Consider the following 23,247-nt stretch of genomic DNA (forward strand, 5'->3'; position numbering starts at 1 on the left):
AGCAAGGTGATGGATATGGGGAATAAGATCACGGTGGTGGTGGAGATAGCCTTGGAAGCTATGGGCTTGAGGAAAATCACTTAAGCAAATGTGTAGGGACTATATTTCATTAAAGGAATGTATTAAGGAACTCGAGAAGAGGTAAATGAACCTTTATCCAAGAGATTTTATGGAGGGGGAGAATTGGAGGATCTGTCTGGATTCATCGTGGTTTACGTCTTTGTTACCAAATGTGGAAGCCTCAGGGGCAGACTTGGAGTCCATACATTGTGCCACAGGAGCTCAGCTTCATGAAAATGACCGTCCTGGAGGCATAGTTATAAATTTTGCTTGGTTTGTGAAAAAGGATGAGATTTGGATAAACCTATGCCCCTTAAAAGACATGTCATTTGAGGGGAGACTGGTAATGGTCCTCCAGTGGTCCTTGGAGACTTTCTACAGGCCCTTTATGAAGTGCCTTCAAGATGCTGGAATTTGTTATAGATGGGGCTTCCCATTTAAGCTTATTGTAATGTGTGAACACCGGTGAATGAAAGTGAAGCCCTTGAACTGTTGGTGACTTTAAACATCACCCACCTCCCCCAGCCTTCTTCCAATACCAAGACAGGGTGGGTGTAGAGGAAGATGGAGAAACATCAGTTGGAGGCTGGGAGATTCCTGGTCATGGCCAATATCAGTGCAAGCACCAACTGGAACAGGAGAAGCTCTGGGAGATTCTTCCTATGGCAAGATCGTTACGATCAGCTTCAACAAAGAACAAATGCCTGAAGCCCACGGATGGGCATGAATAGCCTTATACAGTTCTGAGTTGCTTATGTTTTGCAGTCTACCCTATTTCTGAAACAGACATGGACTTTACCTATAACGAATGGTATTGAGGCATAAACCTTTTTCTTATAATGGACTTTATGGTCAGAGCAACTGGGATAGTAATGGTTTTTCAACAATTTTTCCCTTGTGATAGTATCATTACAGTACTAATGATATTATTCTTTCTCTGTTTGATTGTTTATTGCTTGCTGAGCTGGCTCCAGTTTTCAGTGATTTATATTTTACCCATCCCAAAACAGTAAAATCTGCCCTTGCAAGAGAACTATTGAACCTATCATTCTGGATGTTGTCAGGCTTTATACTACAATAAATAAACAAATAAATACATCTGTAAATTGCATCCAATCTGTCATTTCTTAAAATAAATAAATAAATAAATAAAGTTTCCGAATAGGTCACTGCCTGAAATTTGACAGGCTTAACCTACTCTGGAGGGGCTCCCATGCCAGCAAATTTCATCTACTGTGAAAAGAAAAGTTGTAGCCATTCAAAAATTCCCCATTATAGTCAATGGGAGAAAACAGCTTCAGATTTAACAGATATGATTTGGAATCAGAAAGCTGAAGAGTGAGTCTGAAACAATCAGGTTGTTTTCCCACACTACAGATATAATTGTGAATTTTATCTGTAGCCTATGCATACCCCTGATATCTACACTGTAAGCTTATACCAGGTTTATCTGTATTTTTCCTCAACTGGCTTACTCCAACAAATCCTGATAATTGTAGTTTGGTTAAAGAACTGAGGGCCAAATTAGATGTGCCTCTAAACACATCACTTGGAACATATCAGGTTTATTTTTTAAAGATAAATAGCAGGCACAGAGCCCCCAATTTTCATTAGGACCATAATACTAAGGAAGAGGAAATTTATCCCTCCCCCAACCACAATACCAATTAAAAGACTCCCCCTTAAGCTTATAAAGATCAATTGGTCCCTGAGTTACAGGATTTATTTAATAGTTGTCTGGAAATGGGGAATCTTCCAAAAAGCTGGCATGAAGCTAAGATACTTATATTGAAAGAAGGGAAAGGTCAGGCAAAAGTGGTCACTAATAGACAGATTTCATTGTTAAACATTTATTAGAAGATCTTAATGAGAATTTTGGCTAAAAGATTAACTGTGGTTAATATATCATACCAGACCAATTTGGATTTACAAGAGGTAGACAGGTTTACGTCAATATCAGGAAAGCAATTAACAAAAGTGATACAGCTCAAACAAGTGGGGAGCCAACAGCACTTCTATTCTCTGATGCAACAAAAGCATTTGACAGAGTGGAGTGATTCTATCTCTTTGAAGTTATGAAAGCTTTTGATATCTCCCATAACCTCATTAATTATATAAGAGAATTTACTCAAATTCTATCGTAAAATTTTTAGTCAACAGACATCTCACCAGTAAGCTTAATTTGTGCCGAGGAACCCACTAGGGTTGTTCTCTGTTCCCACTCTTATTTGCTCTTGTGATAGAGCCGCTGGCTAGTGCAACAAGGGGGGGAACCTAGAATTAAAAGTGTAAAAGCAGGACAAACACAAATTAAAACCACATTATGCTGATTATGTTATGATTTCTATAACTTACCCTTGGCTGTCTCAACTCCTAATATTGAGCACAATCAAATCTTTTGGTAAAATCTCAGTATATCAAGCAAAAGACATGTTTTAACAATAAAGGATGAAAATGAGAAGCAATACATTATACATCCATTTGGCAGACTCTTAACAGAACAGTTAAATATTTAGGAGTCAAACTCTTACAGTATGTAAAGAACATATTTATTTATTTATTATTTTATTTATATCCAGCCCTTCCTCCCAGCAGGAGCTCAGCTAAGATCAATTCTGATGCCATTTTATCATCATTGTTTTCAGATTTTTAATGTCTATTATATTTGTATGCCTATTTTGTACGTCACCCAGAGTGGCTGGATAGGCAGCCAGATGTGTGACTAAGAAATTCAATAAATAAATAATTCAAGTAGTCAAAAACGATCTCATAAAATGGAGACGGCTGAGATTATCCTAGCTAATGAGAATAAATGCAATTAGAATGATTATAAATCTAAGATATCTTTCTATTTGCTGTTCTACCAGCAAAATCTATTTGCGGTTAGATTTTAGGGAGGTGAAAAGCTGCCAGGAGCTGAACAGGTTTGTCTGACATGGTGTGGCCTAGGATAGACATAAATATCATGCAAGCCTTAAAAAAACAAACATATGGTGGATTTGTGCTCCCAAATTTGTGGCAGTATTATGAGGCAGCCCAAATCTCCTTACTGTATCTCTGGTCATCTCTAAGTAGAATAAAGCTGATTTTGAACAGCAATATGTGGCAACACCTCTAGATTCTTTGTTATGCTGTACTAAGAGGCAAAGAGCTTTCCTGTCCATTCAGTCATTAGTTTTACAGCAATTACTGAGAACATGGGATAGACACAGAGAAACTGTATACTGCACTGGACTTCAGAAATAAGACAATTATTATTATTAATATTAACAACAACAACAACAACAAATACTACAAAGGAATCACTCTATTGAGTTCCATGTTTGGGAAGAAAAAGGAGTTATCAAGGTTTGGGGATCATATAAGGCAAGGCAGGATTTTGGCAAGGCAAGAGATTGCTTTGAAAACAGCAGGATGGTCACCCCCTTGGCTGCAGTATCTTCAAATACAGATATTTTTTACTGAATATTCTGGAACCCAGTATTGTTTAAGACAACAGACGATGTGGGAGAACATCATTGGAAAAGAAGTTTGGTTATCTGAAAGTTATATAAGAGCAATGGACGTTATATCTAGGAGGTGGAAAAGAGATATTGGTTGTACAATCTTGGAGGGTCTGTGGGCAAGGATCTGGGGGTTGGTAGACAGGAACTCTTTATCCATCCATGAAATTCAATATATGCTCATATTAAGGTGGTACTCAACCTCAGAGAGGCTGAATAAAATTTATTCTGTTAAAATGCTTTAAGTGCTGGAAGTACCAGACATTAAACACAAACCTTATACACATGTGGTGAAAGTGCCTCACGGTTTTTAGAATCAGATAGTTCAAAATATATCTAGTATAATTGATTGCCCACTGAGATCTGCTTTGATGTTGATTATTTTTCAGATTATCCCAGAGGAGATTCCATCTGGATTAAGATTCTCAGTATCCATCATGATAGTAGCTGCTAAAGTAGTATGGGCCAGGAGCCAAAAAGCAGCACAATCACCTTCTCTTAATGAATGGTTAAAGAAATGTATTGAGCTTGCAGTAATGGACAAACTAACACAATAAGTTTAGAAAAGAGAAAGAAGATTAAACAGAGACATAAACAAAGACAACCCTAACAATATCAAGCCAGACAAAGAGACGTGGGTTGAGGCTATAATTTTGTTTATAGATATAATAATCAAGCTTCATTTTAGTCCCCATAACACCCAACAATATGCAAGGTGGCATGGGCAAATGTAGTTGCTATGTACTCCTTATGTTCTTGCTTGCATATACACTGTTATTCTCTTCAATAAATAAATATTTAATAAATATTTAATAAATTTAATTTTATATTTTAATAAGTTATTTCATAAATAAATAAATACTAAATAGAGGTGGATAAATAAGTATTTAGAGAGCCAGTGTGGTGTAGTGGTTAAGTTGTTGGACTACAACCTGGGAGACCAGGGTTCGAATCCTCACATAGCCATGAAGCTCACTGGGTGACCTTGGGCCAGTCACTGCCTCTCAGCCTCATGAAAACCCTATTCATAGGGTCTCCATAAGTCGGAATCAACTTGAAGGCAGTACTTTTACATTTTTAAAAAAATAAATATTATTCCATTTAGGGTTAAAGAGTGGCTCCAGCGTGTGAGTGAGTACAGTAGTGGTAGACTGGGCAGGCAGGTACCTAACAGACAGGCAGGTTAGGGTATCCCAAAAGCAGGAGGTTAACCTTAGGAAAGACTAACTGTTCCACCAACTCAGTGTTCAAGCTGCTGTGGGGAAGGGTTACTATGATGCCTGTCATAGAAAAGACCCTCTCATTTGGGACACTGGTTGGTGAGCAAGCCTTGCCAGGCAACAAAGGACAGATTGGGCCAGACCCGGCTGTGTACTGACCAGAAAGCCAGGGGATAAATGCCACTATCTTCTGCAGTCTCTGCCAGGTAACGTGACACCACCATTTCAGTGATGTCATGGCAGCTGAATCAGCTGATATGTTTTGAGACTCCCTCCAAAGCTGTGTCCCAGAAGCACTCCCTCCTCTTTGTAGTGCTGCTGGTGCTGGGTCCCTCACCCTGCTCTCCCCCCTTCATCACCCCTGCCTCTTGGCCCAAGCCCCATCACTTCACACACCAGGAGATTGTGCCATTTCCTCCTTTTCTGCTCACTGCAAATCCCATCTTTCACCCATGGGTTGCATATGGTGGCCAACTTGTACACTTTATCCTGTAATAATGGCTCTAGCTGCACTCTTATGCCATTCCTCAGCCTGGATCTCTGGTTTCTTAAGGTCTTGCCTGTGTTGGGATCCCCATCATTCAGAAACTTGAGGATGCATTTCTTAAGATGCCTGATGATAGGGATCTCCTAGCTGAGGAGAGTAGTGCTGGCAGTCACTCATGTTGCTCAGGATAAAAGACCATGTTTAATAAAGGATTGTAAACTGGACTTGAGAGCCAGTGTAGTGGTTAGAGTGTTGGACTAAGACCTGGGAGATCAGGGTTTGAATCCCCACACAGCCATGAAGCTCACTGGGTGACCTTGGGCCGATCACTGCCTCTCAGCCTCAGAGGAAGGCAATGGTAAACCCCCTCTGAATACCTCTTACCATGAAAACCCTCTTCATAGGGTTGCCATAAGTCAGAATTGACTTGAAGGCAGTCCATTTCCATTTTCCAAACAGGACTTACACTGGTCTCTGAGGGGCTCTGCTCGTCATAGCTGGTAACACTCTCCATTTCTGAGGAGAAGGATCTCTCTTCAATGGTGGAAGGAGGCAGGGAGAAAAGAGTCTGGATTTCTATTGGAACATCTCCCAACATCAACCCAGATTCCTGGTTTCCCTTCAGGGCAAGATTCTTCCATTTCCACAGTTGGTGCAACTGCAGGGTGCTGAATAGGCTCCATAATCACTGTGGACGCTGTGCTCATTTACTTTGCAATAGGAACCATTTCAGCAACTATGGTGTTTTTAGTTTTGTCCTTGTCCTTGCATGGGGACTGGGAGCCTGAGGCACCATGGTCTGGATCTGCTGCCCCAAGCCTTTATCATCTAGCTGCTGAAAAGGCTCTCAGTGCTATAAGAGAAGGGTTTGGGAGGGAAAGAGTCCAGCAAGGACTCCCCCATCCCACCCCCCAAGAGCTGAGCAGTGGAAAATGAAGAAAACACAGAAGGTCTGAGGAGCTCGGGAGACCCAAGGTCAAGGCAAAGACGGAGAAGAAAGAAGGACATCTAACTAGTCTAGACAGGAAAATGAAACTGGAGAGCTCCTGGAAGGGCATGCAGATTCAGCAACAAAGTTTTTTGTCCAGGTTAATGGGACATCATTTAACCCATCGTGGCTGACTCCAGAGTCTTTCCAGGAAAATAACATTTTAGAAAAAAGAACCAGTTATTTTGCTGCATGGAACAACAGAATGACTAAAGGCCTAAAGGATTGTTTCTTTAATAAAATATATTGTTGAATAAAACCACAGACTTTTGCTTATTCTATTTACCATAAAATAAGGTATTAAATATATACTGCTTGACATAGAAATTGGTTACAAAGCAAGCTTAAACAGATATAGCAAGCACATCTCTTTCTCTGTCTTTCTGTGCCTGGTTCAGCATCTTGAGAAGATACCATGGCATGGAAAACAGGTGAGATGGGACCATTATTCAATTCATGCAAGGGCTGGAATGAAATATTGCAGAGTAACATCTTCGTGGAGCAAGACGAAGTGAACAATCCTTTTGCTTACAATATCTGCAAAACACAAGTCCATATTTTAAACTTAAAGAATGATATAGGATCCAAAATATATTCAGGAATGGTTGAACTTCTCCCATTTGGGAGGCCAGACTGGCACAAAGGTCAAGCTGCTCAAGGTTTGGGAACTCTGAACATAGCCCAACCCCCTCACATAACTTTAAAAACTGTTTCCTGCCCCCCACCAGGAGAAAAACAACAAAAAGAAAACTGTGTCAGCACAAACAGGGGGAAGGAGGCCGCTGTTCCCTCTTAAGCAAAATGTGCTTTAAACCTCTACTTGACAACTGCATAGGAATTGGACAGCAGATGTGACTCTGCACATCGTTATGCCAGAGTAGAGCTGAGCAAAGGAGGGGGCTGGGTTGAGTCACATGACTACAACGCCACTGCGCTCACTTTGGACCCAAGAATGTTGGTCCAAACACAATAACATGCGGAATTTTGAAGTTTGCTTTCACAGAAAAGATATGGCAATCTGTTCCAAGTATATTACATTATTTCCTCTTTATACACCGTTATCTAGGGTGACAAATGACTCATTAGAAGAATAAGCCACAAGGGTCACTTACTACACAGTGTTTTTGTGGGATTCACTTGCTGTCCTGCAAGTAACTGGAGAAGTCTCTTAATGTCGATGCGTGCCTCTGCCATGTTCTCAGGATCTCTTTCTTGAGTAGAGTTTTGGGAGACATTCTCAGATACTAAAATGCACAAAAGAGAGAACTTTCAACCAACTGGAGCAATAATTCTAAAAACAGTAATAAATAATTTCCATTAACTTTCAGGCTGTAATCAGTGCAACTTACTTCCAGGTAAACATGAATATGATCAAACAGTTAATATGTACTATGTTATATTCTTCATCACAATAACCTCATGCTCCAAATTTATGTATGGAAATTATGACTGAAAGCCAGTGACCTAACCAAGGCTATCGAACTTGTCAAAAGGCAAGGTAAGAATATTACTTTGCCACATGGTACCAGACTACAGCTCCAATCTCAGCCACTGGGGAGGGGCTTATCCAGCACCCTCATAGCCAGTTCACACAGATGTTTGCACATAAAGAAGTCTCTGGTTAGTTGTAGCAGCTTATAGGCTCTGCTTACTCTTTACTTCAACTTGTCCCTCCTCTCTGCTACCCAAAGGAGCCAAAAGTGGCTGAAGAAAGTGAGAAGATAACTATTGGTCACGGGCAGTTGATGTTGAAAGTGTTGGAACGGGGCTTTCTAACTGGCTGACTATAGTTATCTTCAGAACCATTACAGCCAGCCAGAGACTTCTGCAAACATAGGGATTTGTTCATAGGCTTCTATTTGTGAACTGATCATCATTGCTATACATTCAGAAAAAGGAAAATGCAACGGTGTGTTATAAAAACGATATTTCATACTGCATCAAGTAAGAAGCAGGATCACCAGGAGCTTACAGTTTTCTTAATCATAAATGTACTACCACTTTCTGCCAAACTTTGCAAATCCCAGCCTTCCTCCCAACCTTGGAGCTGCAATGTGTGTGTGGCAGGGAATTATCCCCAAAGTTGCACAAACTTTTAGAAGCCCAGTGCAACTATGGAGAACAATCGCCTCCCCAACTGCAATGATGGGAAGATGACTGGGGGTTGCTTTGATTCTGTATCTTCAAGGTGCTCCAAGCATCGTAGAAGCACAGCAGGAAACTGACAAGTCCCAGGCTTCTTCACTGAAGCCGAAAGAAGAGAGCTGGGCTTGCCCTGGGATTGTGCTGCAGACGTGCAACAGCAAATCAAGCCAAGCTCCTGGCTTTCTTGCTGGAATGTAGAGCAGAAGCCTATTTTACCTCTGTGCTCCATGACCAGGTCTTTGTGTCCAGCTTGGATCTGTGGAGGAAGCGGGAATTGCTTCCGCAGTTGTGCTGGGCTTTTGAAACCCTCCAAAGTGCAGCGCAATCTCCACCCCTTTCTATATACTCCAAGCTGTAAAGGAGGAGAGGAAAGAACTCCAGCTCCCCAGCAATCAGCTCATGGTTAGGAAAGGGAAGAGGATGTTGTCCCTGACCTTGTGCTGTGATAGCATGTGAGATCAGGAAGAAGGCCTCGCAGAAGCAGCAGGTCCCTTGCAACCACACTCTTTTGGTTGGACTCATCAAGGCCAGCCACAATGTGTGAACCCTGAACAACACTGAAAAATTGTCATGCTTTCATCTCGTCCCCCCAGCCCATCCCATATTTCTTTTCTTGCAATGTTTTCTTAACTCTTGGCAATAAACTATTAATATCAGTCCATTATTTTATTTGAAACTACAATACAATGTTATTCAATTGTTTGGCCTGGGTTCAGTATATCCTTCCTTCCTTTGTTATTGCCATCTGTGGTGGGGGACGAGGAGAGAAAACTATTAAAGACAGAACCAGTCTATTCCTTTACAGTTATAAAAATGGCTAAATCTTGTTTTTCAGCAACTGTTGCAAAAAATTGAGGGTAGTGCAAGTCTATGTATGGTTATTCAGAAATAAGCTCCACTCTGTTTAATGGGGCTTACTGTCTGGTAAGAGGACACAGGACTGTAGCTTTAATTGGGTACTGTTACTTTTGTTAAGATCTGTTATCCAACAAGAGGAAGAAAAGTGTTTACCCCAGGGAGGATTCCCAAGTTCTTTAAAGTGAGTTGTAACACACACTAGATCCGTTTCTATTTTCAAGTTCATTTCTCCATTTAGATTTGCTTCTATTACCTACAATGAAAACAAAACAATCACTCTATTTCACAGCTACTAAATGCACTCTACCAACACCTATTTGGCAGGAGAATGTACATGGGCAGAAATACTACAGTTAAGGTTCTGATCCTGAAAATATGCCTACAGGCACAGCTATAAATGGATTGAGACAACTCTGTTGAAATGGGGATGGGGGAGAATGTAAAACAGTCATTCATGTGATGGTTTCCAGTACTCTGAACAAATGGAACAGAGGTGCCAACTGACTAGAATAAATAAATAAGACCAGCCTTCTTTGCCACCTTTACCAGCAGCTTGATCTGTAGCATCAGCAACTGAAGCTTACTTATCACATATAAAATCTAAAAGAGATGTGATGTTGCAGTGTGGATCCTCTGTGTCTTACAATTTGAAAACATTATTGACACCAGCTGGCCATCACTGATTTAAGGGATAGCATATGTATGACATGTTAGTTACCTCCTGTGGCTCCAACTGCTTACAGCCAGTGTGCTCAGAGAGCAATCCTGGATAATTAAACCATGATGGGAGTTTTAAGTTCAAAGTATCAAGAGAGAGCCAACCTAGTCAAGACACCATTTACATAATTAGCAATTGCATATGGTCTTTTTGTAGGTACAGAATTCACTAGATCACTGTACCAATCTGGATCAAAGATCACATTGGAGGCAGGGTTAAAGCCTCCCTACCTTTCTCCATGGTGCCAAACTAAATTGGGCCCTACTTTCCTACAATTTACTAAAAGAATAAAAAAACCCACACAGTTGCCAATTGGCCCAGAGATCTACAATGATTATATAGAAACTCAGTGCAGAACACAGAATAATGTGCTCAAGCTACAGGAAGCCAGACTTCAGCTGAACATCAGGAAAAACTTCCTGTTAGTGCAGTACAACACTGGAACCAATTACCTAGGGAGCTGGTGGGCTTTCCAACAGTGAAGGCATTCAGGAGACAGCTGGACAGCCACCTGTCAAGTATGCTTTAAACTGGATCCCTGCATTGAGCAGGGGGTTGGACTCAATGGCCTTATAGGCCCCTTCCAACTCTACAATTCTATGATTCACCCCAAGATATATGTCTAGCTCTCTCCCACTCCCGCCTCCAAATTAAGAATGTAATAACTTACTATAGAATTGCTGAGGTTTTTCATTCTTTCCACAACACTCTTCATGGTCTTCAGCACTGGTAAATAAATGCTGACCTACAAAATCAGATCAGTTGCCTTGAAAACGGTATAGATGAGCCACATGTGCTCCACGTTGTTACTGGTCAATGACCTTCAGTGTCAACTTAAAAGGGATGCCAGTCAACCTAAAAAAAATATGTTGACACTTTGTCCCAAATTTAGGGTCTGAACCTTTTTCAAACGCAATCAAGCAGCTGCGGTCATAAGCCTAATCACCCCCACCCTGGTGGTGTTAAATTTAGCATCACGTGTAGTTTGGCCCTATAAAATGGAAGCTGCCATCTGCTGACCATGTTAAGAAGTTCAGTTTTGGATGCAAGTGACAAATGTGATTTGAAAAATTACATAAATATGGTGGCTAAATTGATCCATTAGTTACAATGCTAGAATATATGAAAGACAATAGGGGAGGGTGAGTTCATTTTTAATGTATTAACAGCAACAAGAATACCAATAGCTCAAAGAAGGAAGTAAAAAGAGCTCTCTTTAATCCAGCAATGGATAATCAAGTCCCTGCAAGTAGCAGTGTGCTAATTTAAAAGACCATCTACATAGGGAAAGAGGAAGCTGCAATCTATCAATATATTTGAAATTGTTCAGAGATTTATTTTGAGAAATATTATGGAAAGAATTAATGTTTCTGAATAGAAATCACTGAATGAATTTATGCTTTATTATTTGTATATTGACTGAATGCATATAATACTTTGTAGGGATGCATTTGTTACGATGGCTTGGCTAACCCCATTTTGGTTCAAGTGGAACCCAGGAGGTGCAAGGCCAGGAACTATATTCCCACCCCCACTCTCACACACCCCCACCCGATGGTATAGCTGGTGATGCGTTCCAGAGGTTTTGTGCGAAGGGTAACAAGGACAGCTGTTGAGACACAAAAAGTAACTAACTGCATAAATGTTCTGCATAAATGTTATCTCTTCCTTTGGCAGATTTCCCTCACCCACAGTGAATTCCATTGTTCGTTAGGAGCCTTAATTTTTCAGGGTCAGAAATATACATTTTGATACACACACACACACAATCACCAGACTTTCAGACCCCTCCTTAGCAGGAGGGGAGAGGAAAAAGTCTTTTAAAACTGAGGCTTGAATCTAGTGGAGAAGGAAGAAAGAGGAAGGGGGGGCGAGGAACATCAGAGCTCCCACACACGTGTACGATGCTCTCAAGGAAAGCATCAAGGACTGCAGGGACAGAACAAGGGAGACTCGGGTCTCGGTGCAAAACCTTGAGACCAAGAGATTCCTTCCTGGTTTTGGATCAGAGCTCTTCCACATAGCTTCAGCTGTATTCAGGCGCCCACTCCGAGCATAGGATAGATAATCTCTCCTACCCTTCACCTCTTATAGTAATAGGGTCCTTTGATTTCTTTAGTTTAAAGTTATGAATGGGTTAGGATATTAATGATTAATGTTGCCATGCACACAAGTAATTCTGTAATGCTTTTCTACTTTCTCTCAATAAAAGAAAGCTTTGATTTATTTTGGTTTGGACCTGCATTTCTTGGGTTAAATAGATACACCATTTAGGCACATTTCAGGGCAAAGCACTTGTTTTATCCCTAGCAAAAGATCCCCTCCTCTCAAGGAGGTGTGTTTCATGGGACATGAGGGTGGCAAATTCACACACTCATGTTCCCAAGAGCACGTGTTGTAACACATTGCATTAAACATTGATATAATAAATCATAACTGTTTCCAAAGACAAAGACTGCGTTGAATTATTTGCTAGGGCAACACTATGGTTATAAGGAACAAATGAGGTATTGTATTATTATTTGTGTTTATGCCCCATCCTTTAACCCTAAGCTTTCCAGGGTGGGACATGAAAAAATCATTTAAATACAACACAGCAGTATTGCACATATTCTTATTATTTATAATTAACATTAAAAACAGAAACCATTTAGATCTGACAAAGGAAAAAAATTGTTGTTTGCCCTCAAAAATCAAACCAGCTTGAGAGGTGGGCTTGCATGCAACACTAAGGCATGGTTAATGTAAAGCAAGATATACTGTATAAACCAACAAACCATGGCTTACAAGTGTGGTTTGTTCATGGTAAACCAGTGAAGTAGACTCACATTGCATTGTTTGAAAACCTCATTACTTTTGGCTGTGAGAGATCTGGCTCTAAAAATATTCCAACTTCTGCAAGGTTTTTTTTTTTTTAAGCAGTCAGCAGTCAAGAGCTAGGACCAGATGGGGCTGCTAGTAGGTTTATGCTTTGGCAGTTAAGTGTTAAGCTGAGTACTGACTTCCGGGAAGGGTGACTTAGCCTGTGCCTGCTTTTGAGACGGGCTCCTGCCTCAAAAGAAGCTTATTCAGATATATCAGTCAGTTTTTTCTTTTTTTTTTGACTGATTAAACTTCTCCCGGGTAGGGAGAAACGAAGAGATTAACCTCAAAGCCTATTTTTGTTGGGACGACCAGATCTCATTAATTTATGGGACGAGGTCCAGCCGACGAAGGTGGGACGGATTTTCAACAGCAAGCTCTATCTGATAAAGCGAACGTTCACCTTATCTTCTAAGAGAGAACGCACTAACAGGCAAGCACCCTTCTTTCTATATTTTTCTTTTACTTGACTTAAATTGTTGCTGTTTAAAAGAGATTTGCCAGATTGATCGGTTTTTGACATCTCACTGGGGAGCCGTAACTTCTCTCTGCTACGCACTAATTAATAGCTTATCTCTGTTTTTGTTGCAAAAAGCTGTCCTGGATTTGCATTCTAAAGATATACACAGAAGAGGGATTTCTATTCCAGATTTTTATTTTGAAAAATATTATACTGTTTTGAGACTACTCTCTTTTTGGTCTATTTTATTTTGACGAATCTGTTTCTTGACGATTGCCATTAATTGTTTCGATCCTGGGAACTGCATTTTGTTTACTTAACTATTGGAGAGATAAGGCTGTCTGCTCTGTTTATACTGTGATGTCACCAAGTTTGGAGTATTAACCCAATTGTTGCTGAAATAAGAAGTGGTTTTCCTATATTTTTCTTTTAAAATGGCAATTAAGAAAGTGGCTGAGAATCTGGAAATAACTATGTTTCAGAAAATAATGGATGAGATTGAGATAATGAAAATTGAATTGAGTAAAATGAAGCAGGAGATTAAAGATATAAGGGTCCCTGTGAGAGAGGTGACCCTGGAAGGGGTCCCTGTGAGAGAGGAGACCCCGGAGATTGGAACAGGGGTCCCTGTGAGAGAGGAGACCCTGGAGACTGGAATAGGGGTCCCTGTGAGAGAGGAGATCCCGGAGATTGGAACAAACGTGGAACAGGAACAAGATTTGGAGTCTATGGACTTTAGAAATAAAATCTATTGTTTGGAACTCAATGTTATCTCTGAAGAAATTAATGAAGATTTTAGAGATAAAGTTATCAATGGCATGGATTATCTTTTGGACTGGAATGATGTGATGGAGCCCAATATAGAGAAAATCTATGGAATTAACTGCAGCCATGTGACAATGGAAAAACTTTTAAGAGATGACCCAGTGTATTTTGAAAAAAAGAACAGAGATATGATTTTACAGCAGTATTTCAGCAACCTATTCAGAATGGATGGCAAGAAAATATTTGGGATAGAGGTAATTCCCATCAGACTCTTACTATATGACTATGGCTTTGACAGCAAGATTATTATGGAATACTGATAATGGAAGATTGGATATTGAAATTACTGGACTTAACAAGACTACTGAAGATGGAAGATGGAAAATGGAACTAATAGAGATAATAGAACAATGGCTACTGAAATTACTGAACCTAACAGATTCTGATGTGATGGATTAATTGAAATGTTTATTTTGACTATGGTTATGACAATAAGATTATCATAATTAGTAATGAGATGGATTAATCGATATGCTTATCTGGAAAAAAAAAATTGATAGATATATTTCTTAAAGAATTGAAACCTCTCTTTGACTTTTTGTGGAAAGAATAAAGTAATGTTTATGAGATTTGATGATTAAGTAAGATAACTACTGGAGGAAAGTGATTTTATAATATGACTTAAGAGACAGGATTGTTATATATTATAGACTTATAACTGATTTGATCTTTGACAAATGGGAAGTCAATATTTTACTCTTTATTTTTTATTTTTGTTTTTTTTTTCTTTTTTTTTTTTTTGTTTAACTATTTTTGATTTTGTTTTTTGTCTTTGAATGTTTTATGATTTTGTTTTGTATGTTTTATGAAAATCTGAATAAAAATTATTGAAAAAAAAAAAAGTGTTAAGCTGAGTACTGTGAAAGGCCAATATAACATATTTTATTTTATTTATTTATTATTTGATTTATATCCTGCCCTTCCTCCCAGCAAGAGCCCAGGGCGGCAAATAAAAGCACTAAAAACACTTTAAAACATCATAAAAAGACCTTAAAATACATTAAAACAAAACAACTTTAAAATCATATTGGCAGTTAAGTGTTAAGCTGAGTATTGTAAAAGGGTGGGTGTGACTGTGTGAGTGATGCATTAGTTAGGTGTGCAAGTAGTATAAATGGGTATGTGTGCATAAAAGAACAAATGTGGAATGGAAACAAGATATTGCAAATGAAAAACACATCTGCAAATTTTCACTGGTCTCAAATTGTAAAATATGCACACACTGAAAAGATGTTTTTGTTCTAATTGCCATCCCTATTAGAATGACAAAAAAAGAAGATAAATTTTGGCTGTAATTGAAACCTGAAGTATAAACAACTTCCTTATGTAAAGTCAAATTATCCCCAGTTTATGCTATCATAATATGATTAACCCAGGCACTTTTAAATTGAATGTATCAACAGAATGAAACTAGTTGTCTGAAGTAAAAAAAAAGCCATATTGTTAGAGCGGAATATCTTTGAGAAGAAAACTATATGGAATAGTATTGAAATAATTTAATTTTGATCTTGTAGAAACTGAAACTAGCTTACATCAAAGTCTGGCACCCTGGGCTCTCTGAAGTCATTCCACAGCTTTCTTGGGATAACACCCACAGGAATGTCGTGAGTCACAATGCGGCTACTGCTTGACAAGGAAGGCTAGAGAGAAGACAATAAAAGGTTATATATCCAAAATGCAAGATGATCAAGGATGCAATCCTATACCCACTTAAGTAAGTGGAGCTCAAATGACTTACTTCTTAATGACTTACTTACTAAATGACTACAAATAGACATGCACAGGATTGTGCTACACATGGTAGTTCCTGGTGCACTGCACAATCTTTCTTTCCAATTATCCAATTAAGCACAAGTACAATTTATGCATAAAGGATGTACTGCTGCTGCTGTTATTACTACTACTATTACTAAATGTATTATTGAAGTTTCATATGGAGTGGATATAAGTGATACTAATACCCCTTTTCTATGGAAGGTGGTGGAACAACTTCAGATGTTCCTGGATGACACCAATTATCTGGATCTATTTCAGTCTGGATTCAGGCCTTATTTTGGGACTGACTTTTATCAAAGGTGGGCGGAGTGTGACCCTGTTACTCTTACTTGATCTCTGTCAGGGTAAGCATCAGACTGTCGTGGACCCTTAGGCACTAGATGGCCACATGTGCATGCTTTATTGTACATCATCGTGCTACCTCTTGTGTTGCCACATCAGCACGAATGCCTGCCATTACCCAAGATAGCAGCAAGGATAACACCCCCCCCCATCTTGGGTGATGGCAGGCATGTGTGCTGATAAGGCAACATCCCCACTGCCATCTTGGTTGATGGCAGGTGTGCAGCAATGCAACAGGAGGTGTGACTGGGCATATTTAAGTGTGTCCCGGCTGTACATGTGTGCAGTGATGGTATCACCTGGGAGAGTGGAACTCTTGCTCCATGTTCTGTGCCAACATTTGGTCATGACCCATGACCTGATCCTGGTGGGAATCCCAGAGCAGGAACTCCACCCTCCCAGCCACAGGGGCCCTCAGTCAGTGCCTGATCTGGCCTCCTGCTGTCAGTGACTTTTGATACCATTAACCATGGTACCCTCCTGGACAGAGTGCTTGGGATAGATACCAGAGCCACTATATTACAGTGGTTTCATTCTTACCTTCACAGTCAAGTCTAGTGGGGAGCATTGGGGGAGTGTTCTTTGGCCTCCTGGCACTTGTATGGGATTTTGCAGGGCACTATTTTGTTCCAACTGCTACTTAACATTTATGTGAAGCCATTGGGAGCAGTCATGAGGAACTCTGGATGACACACAGCTCTGATTCTCCACAATATCTGAATCAGGAGAGGCTGTGCAAGCCCTGGACCAGTGCCTGAATGCAGTGGAGGATTGGACTGGGGCCAATCAACTGAGTTTGAATCCTGGGAAGAAGGCGGCTTTGTACGTCGATGGTTTCCATATCCAGAAGACAGGTCAGTTGCCTGTTCTGGATAGGAATCCACTCCCTCTAAAGGAGCAGGTATGCAGCTTCAGGGCACACTTGGATGCATTTTTGTTATTAGAGGCCCAAGTGATCTCTGTGGCTAGCAGTGCTTTTTATGAAATTTAACTGGTATGCCAGCTACAGCTGTATCTGGATTGAGATCATCTGTAGTCTATGCACTGGTGACCTCAAGACTGGATTATTGCAATGCGCTCTATGTGATAATGCCCTTGGGCATGATCTGAAAGCTCCAGCTAGAACAGAATGCAGCAGCTAGACTGTTGATGGACATATACTCAATAGCATATAATTTTATTTATTTATTTAAAATATTTCTATCCTGCCCTTCTACCTTATAATAGGGCACTCAGGGCGGCTCACAAAAATAAAATCAAACACACACATAATAAAATTGTAAACAGTAAAATCACAAAAACATTAAAATAAATTAAAATACAATTAAAATACAGAAAATACAATATATATATATGTACACACGCACGCGCACACACACATATATACATATATATAGGGACTACAAAGGTAAAATTTAACGTAGAAGGCATAAAATCAGTGTCAGGCTCTACCATCAGTCCTTCCCAAAGGCTCTCCGGAACAAGATCGTTTTCAGAAGTCTCCGGAAAACCAACAGGGAGGGAGCAGAGTGGACTTCTTGGACTAGGGTATTCCAAAGCTTGGGGGCCACAGCTGAAAAAGCTCTCTCCTGCGTGCCTGTCAATCTAACATCTTTCATTCCAGGCACGCAGAGTAGACCAGAGGCAGATGATCTTAAATCCCGGGCAGGTACATATGGACATAAGCAGTCCCTCAGGTATATTGGTCCAAGGCCATTTAAGGTTTTAAAGGTCAGAACCAGCACTTTGAATTGGGCCCGGAAACAAATTGGGAGCCAGGGGTGATATGCTCCCTGCACCATGCTCCAGTTAACATTCTGGCTGCTGCATTTTGAACCAACTGTAGTTTCCGAACCATTTTCAAAGGCAGCCTGTGATGTTCCTATATATTAGTGTATATATGGTAAGTGCTGGTTGTTTAGAGTATACATGGTAAGTAGTGAAAGAGGAGGGGGAGTGAATGGGCAATAGAATGCTTGATGATTGGCTGAATGTTTAAAATGGCTGACAGTATAAATGAAAGGATGACAGGTAAATCTGGGTGAATGTGAGGTGGTAAAGAGTGGAATCTAGGGGGGAGAAGAGAAAGAGTGGATTGCTTGGTGGGGTTTAGAGAGTTGTTTACCAGGAGGGAGGTGGAGTTCGGATTAGTATTGAGTAAAACCATATGCTTATGTGCCTTAAGAAGAAATCTTGTTAATCTTGTTAGCTTTGTTATCTTTAATAAATACTTAATTTGGTTTACCAAAGGCCTGATCCTTGGCTGGGGTTTCACAGACCAGAAGGGAGGGTAAGGTAATGACCAAGGCTGAAGGGGAACTGTAACAAATGGTGGCAGCGGTGAAGAGAATAACAATACCAGTATTCAGAGTCTCTGGGAATACTAGTATTGGGACGTTACTGGTGGTTGCCTAGCAGGGGGATCTGTTGAGATCTGTGCTAGGGCGGATAGGTAAACCATAAGAGAGAGCGGTCCGGACTGGTGGAGTCCCTGGTGGTGCCTAGTGACAGGCAGTAGCCACGCGCAGGTAGGAACCTGACAGGGAGAGCCAGGGAAGGAAGCATCACACAGCCCCGCACAGAGTGTGTTACAGTAATCAAGCCTCGATGTTACCAATGCATGTGTCACTATGGCCAAGTCAACTGGCTCCAGGAACGGGCACAGCTGGTAGACCAGTTTGAGTTGGCCAAAAGCACTCCTGGCTACCGTAGCCACCTGATATTCAAACAGCAAGGTAGGATCCAGGAGGACTCCCAAACTGCAGACCTGCTCCCTCAGGGGGAGTGGAACCCCATCCAGAACAGGTTGCAACCCTGTCGCTGGTGCAGTTTTTCCCATGACCGTCTTGTCTGGATTAAGTTTCAGTTTGTTAGCCCACATCCAGCTCTTCACAGCCTCCAGGCACCGGTTTAGGATGAGCACTCCCTCCCTGCAATCAGGTGGTAGGGAGAGATAGAGGTAACACCCTTGATATAACATTTGCACTGGCTGAATATACGCTACCAGGTCAGGTTCAAGGGTTTTTTTTTAATATACAAAGCCCTGAACAACTTGGGTCTGGAATACCTTAAGGATCACCTGAGCTCTTATATCCCAGCTTGATCAATGAGATCACCCAGAAGAATGCTGTTAGTTGTCCTGTGTTACAGAAGCCCGACTGACTTTGACAAGAAGTGAACCGTTGCTTCTCACCGGAAAGGTGATTTTACTGGATGCCAGTCCATCCCATAGGTATTAGTCTGCCATCTGGTGTCCAAGGACTGGAAATGCACTGAAGCTTGCAGCTTTGAAGAAGTGGTTAGGTGTCGCTGGCTTGCAGAGTCCAGTTCATTTTTGGACACAGTCCTCCCATGATATGGCAATGGAAAGCCTATGTGCCGTCCTGCAGAAAAGGAAGGAAGAAAAAACACGGCCCCACCACAGAAAACAATGTCACAAGCAAGCGACGTCTTAGCCTAACTTGAGGCTACTTCCTCACCATGCCAGTTAGGAACTGGAAGTTCTGTGAACTGAAAACAGATAGAATGCAGTGCCAAGCTCAGTCCTTGATTGCAATGTTATATATCTATGTATGTACATACAAATATTCAGCCTATTGACATACTAATGTTTTAATTCTGTCCCCCCCTTTAAAAAAAAAACCAAGAGAAAGCTTAAACTTGAACTGACTTAGCAGCTGTGCCCTGAAGACTGAACCAGGTGGGCCGTGATGGACTGACATCCAGTAAAATCACCTTTCAGGTGAGAACCAATGGTTCATTTTCCCTGAATGCCAGTCCATCATGTGGGACATACAAAAGCTGTCCCAGTTGGGTGGTTCGGGGCGAGCCGACTCGTCATTGGAACTGCCTGCTGCAGTACTCTTCTCTCAAAGGAGGCCTCAGCCAAGGCATAACGGTCTATCTTATAGTGTCTGATGAGGGTCGAGGGTGATAACCAATTTGCCACTCTGCAGATGTCCCTTAGAGAGGTGTTGGTTGAGAAGGCCGCCATGGTAGAGGCTCTTCTTGTAGAGTGGGCTGTTATGCCCTGTGGCAGCATGAGGCCAAGAGCCTCATAGGCCATACACATGCATGTACTTAGCCAGCGTGCTAAGGTTGGTGTCAATGCCTTCTTACCCAGAGATCTGGGCTGTACTGATATAAACATGGCCTCTGTGGTTCTTAGTCCTATCTACGTACGTCCTGAGTGCCCTAGTGACGTCTAAGCAGTTCAGATCCTTCTCCAGCAGGTGCACCAGTCTAGAGTAGAATGATGATAGGACCAGCTCCTGCTCCCTATGGAAGTCCATATTAACCTTGAGGATGAAGGATGTGTCCATCCTCAGGTTTACCATGTCCTCGTCAAAAAACACAGAGGTGGCATGTGATAGATAGGGTGCCCAGCTCCAAGACGCGCCTGGCCATGGTAATGGCAATGAGGAATAGGGCCTTGTAGGACAGGACCTGAAGAGGGATGTTACCTAGTGGTTCAAAGGGTGGTCATTGCAGGGTCTGCAGGACCTTCTGTAGGTTCCATGATGGGAAGTGGTGAGCGGTTGGAGATTGTGAAGCGGCAGCCCCATTGAAGAAGTGCCGGATCAGTTTACTGTTCACTGGATGGTCAGATGTGGCTGACAGAACAGCTGAGACGGCTGATGCCTGTCTCCGTAGCGTGGAGACCTTCAGACAGAGCTGGAGACCCTTATGTAGGAAGTCTAGGACCCAATGAATGTTGGCCTTGGAAGGTTGAATGCCCTTGGTTTGGCACCATCTTGCAAAGACCTTCCAGGTAGCTTGTTAGATTCTTGTCATGGATGGCAAGAATGACATCGATGACTTCTGAGGTAAGGCCCGAGTGACTCAGACTTCTCCGCTCAAGTGCTACATTGTCAGTTTCAACCAGTCTGGATCTGGATGTCATCCTGGGCCCTGGAATAGGAGATCCAGTCTATGGGGTAATCTCCATGGTTCTGTCACTTACAGGCTGAGGACTTCCCTGAACCATGGTCTCCGTGGCCACCAGGGAACGATCAGTACCAAGTGTACCCTCTCTTCCCTCACCTTCCGCAGACTGCGTGCTAGGAGGGGCATTGGTGGAAAGGCATACAGGAGGCCCCGAGGCCAACATTGTGACAGGGCATCTACTGCTTCTTCTCCTGGTGGCCAATGTCTTGCGAAGAACCAAGGAAGCTGTTCTGTCACGAAGAGATCTATTTCTAATTGGCCATATCTCTGCTGTATGTTGGCAAAGACCTGAGGGTGTAGGGTCCATTCCCATGAGACAACTTGTTGTCAGCTAAGCCAGTCTGCCATGATGTTCAACTCTCTGCTGAGATGCTCTGCTGTCAGGGATGAGAGGTTGCGCTCTGCCCATTCTATGAGAAGGGTGGCCTCCGCTTGTAGACTCCTCGAGCACATTCCCCCTTGTTTGACAATGTGTGCCCTCGTTGTAGTGTTGTTGGTGTAGATTAGGGCATGCCTGAGATGGAAGCACTGGCTGAAGTGGAGTGAGCCGGGCTGCTCACAGCTGATGCTGTGTCTTGCTTCCTCCTCTGACCATGTGTCCTGGGTGTAGTTTGCGTTGCAGTGCGCTCCCCATCCCAGTAGGCTGGCATCTGTTGTTATTATGGTTCTTGGAGGATCCCTGAAGGGGGTGCCTCTTAGGAGGTTGTCCCTCTTCATGCACCATAGGAATGATTGGCAGGGCTTTGCAGACAGTGGAATTTGTGTCATGACCTTGCAATGTCACCTTTGTGGGGTCGCAGGGCCCACTTCATGGGTCTTGTGTGGTGGCAGGCCCATGGGACTACCTGTATAATGGATATGAAGAGACCTAGGGCTCTGGTGAGACTCATGATATCTGCTGCCTTGTTTCGGTGGAGTGTGGTTGCCATCTCTATGATGGTCTGTCTCCTTTCTGGGGAATGACATATGAGGCCCCGTTTTGTGTCTAGTAGAGCTCCCAGGTGTTGTAGCCACTGACAGGGAGCAAGGTGACTCTTTTTGTGGTTGACTGGGAAACTGAGGTGATTGAGAAGTGTCAGGGTTTGCCTGACATGCTTCTGAGTGCACTGTAAGCTGTTTGCCCACACCATTAGGTCATTGAGGTATGGGTAGATGTGTATTCCCTGCAGGTGGAGGTGTGCCACTAGGGCTGCCATGATCTTTATGAATACCCTTGATGACAGACTGGAGGGAAGAGCCCTGTACTGGAAGTGATGGTGCCCGAATGAGAACCTTAGGAACCTCCTGTGAGAGGGCAGGATTGGGATGTGAAGATAGGCTTCCTTCAAATCGATGGAGGCTAGGAAGTCGCCCTCCTACAGTGCTTCCCTGATGGAGTTTAAGGATTCCATCTTGAACCTGTGGTAATTAACGAACCTGTTTAGGTAACTTGAGGTCTAGGATTGCTCTCCAGGATAGGTCTTGTTTTGGGACTGTAAACAAGATTGAGTACCTGAGCTTTTCCAAGATTGATCTCCTCTATGCCGTGGATATCCTTCAGGTGCTGAATGGCAGCTGCCATGCTTCTTTTCGCTGGTCCTTGGGTATTGGGGATGGTAGGAACCTGTGAAGTGGAGGCTTGGAGAATTCTACAGCATAGCCCCTGGTGATTGAATCCCAAGCATCTGCCTTGGTGGCCCTCCAGGTGGGGCGAACTGCAGAAGCTGGCCCCCCATTTCCGTGGCGTCATTGTTGTTGATGATGGCTGCCCTGCTTGGGTGTGGAGGTTGGGTTGACTGGCCTGCCTCCCTGGTTATGTTGTCTTCTGGATTGGTATTGAGGGTTGTTCCAGGAATAGTGGGGGGGAGGACCTGTAATCCCTGCCTTTTGCTGCTTGCCTCCCCAAATGAAATAAAGTGTACCTGTTCGAGCAGCACTTGTCTTCTTGCATTGTGGTTGCCAGGTACGGCTTTCTTTTTTCCTTGGAGTCTACCAGGACCTCCTTCAGAGTCTTGTTGCCAAACATCTTACCTCCTGCAAAGGGTTTGGTTGAGAGGTTTGCTTTTGCTGTGTTGTC

The 23,247-nt window shown here is 42.1% G+C and overlaps 2 protein-coding genes across 3 annotated transcripts in view; one reads left to right on the forward strand and one right to left on the reverse strand.

Moving 5' to 3' along the window:
• Positions 1–1,943: 1,943 nt before the first annotated feature.
• The window catches only part of HUS1 (HUS1 checkpoint clamp component), a 59,986-nt gene continuing 38,682 nt past the window's right edge, over positions 1,944–23,247 (reverse strand). For both annotated transcript variants that reach the window (XM_061585806.1, XM_061585807.1), the window contains exons 4-8: positions 15,659–15,766; positions 10,650–10,724; positions 9,415–9,514; positions 7,371–7,502; positions 1,944–6,795 (exon numbers count right to left, since the gene is read on the reverse strand). In XM_061585806.1, coding sequence (XP_061441790.1) covers positions 6,713–6,795; positions 7,371–7,502; positions 9,415–9,514; positions 10,650–10,724; positions 15,659–15,766 — 498 coding nt within the window. In that variant the 3' untranslated portion in view covers positions 1,944–6,712. The remainder of the gene's footprint in view (positions 6,796–7,370; positions 7,503–9,414; positions 9,515–10,649; positions 10,725–15,658; positions 15,767–23,247) is intronic.
• Positions 15,776–23,247, forward strand: part of LOC133364873 (uncharacterized) — a 60,510-nt gene continuing 53,038 nt past the window's right edge. Inside the window, exon 1 of the mRNA XM_061585808.1 lies at positions 15,776–15,840. Within this exon, the coding sequence (XP_061441792.1) occupies positions 15,819–15,840 (22 nt within the window). The 5' untranslated portion in view covers positions 15,776–15,818. The remainder of the gene's footprint in view (positions 15,841–23,247) is intronic.

Source organism: Rhineura floridana, chromosome 10, assembly GCF_030035675.1.
Source record: "Rhineura floridana isolate rRhiFlo1 chromosome 10, rRhiFlo1.hap2, whole genome shotgun sequence".
NCBI lineage: Eukaryota > Metazoa > Chordata > Lepidosauria > Squamata > Rhineuridae > Rhineura > Rhineura floridana.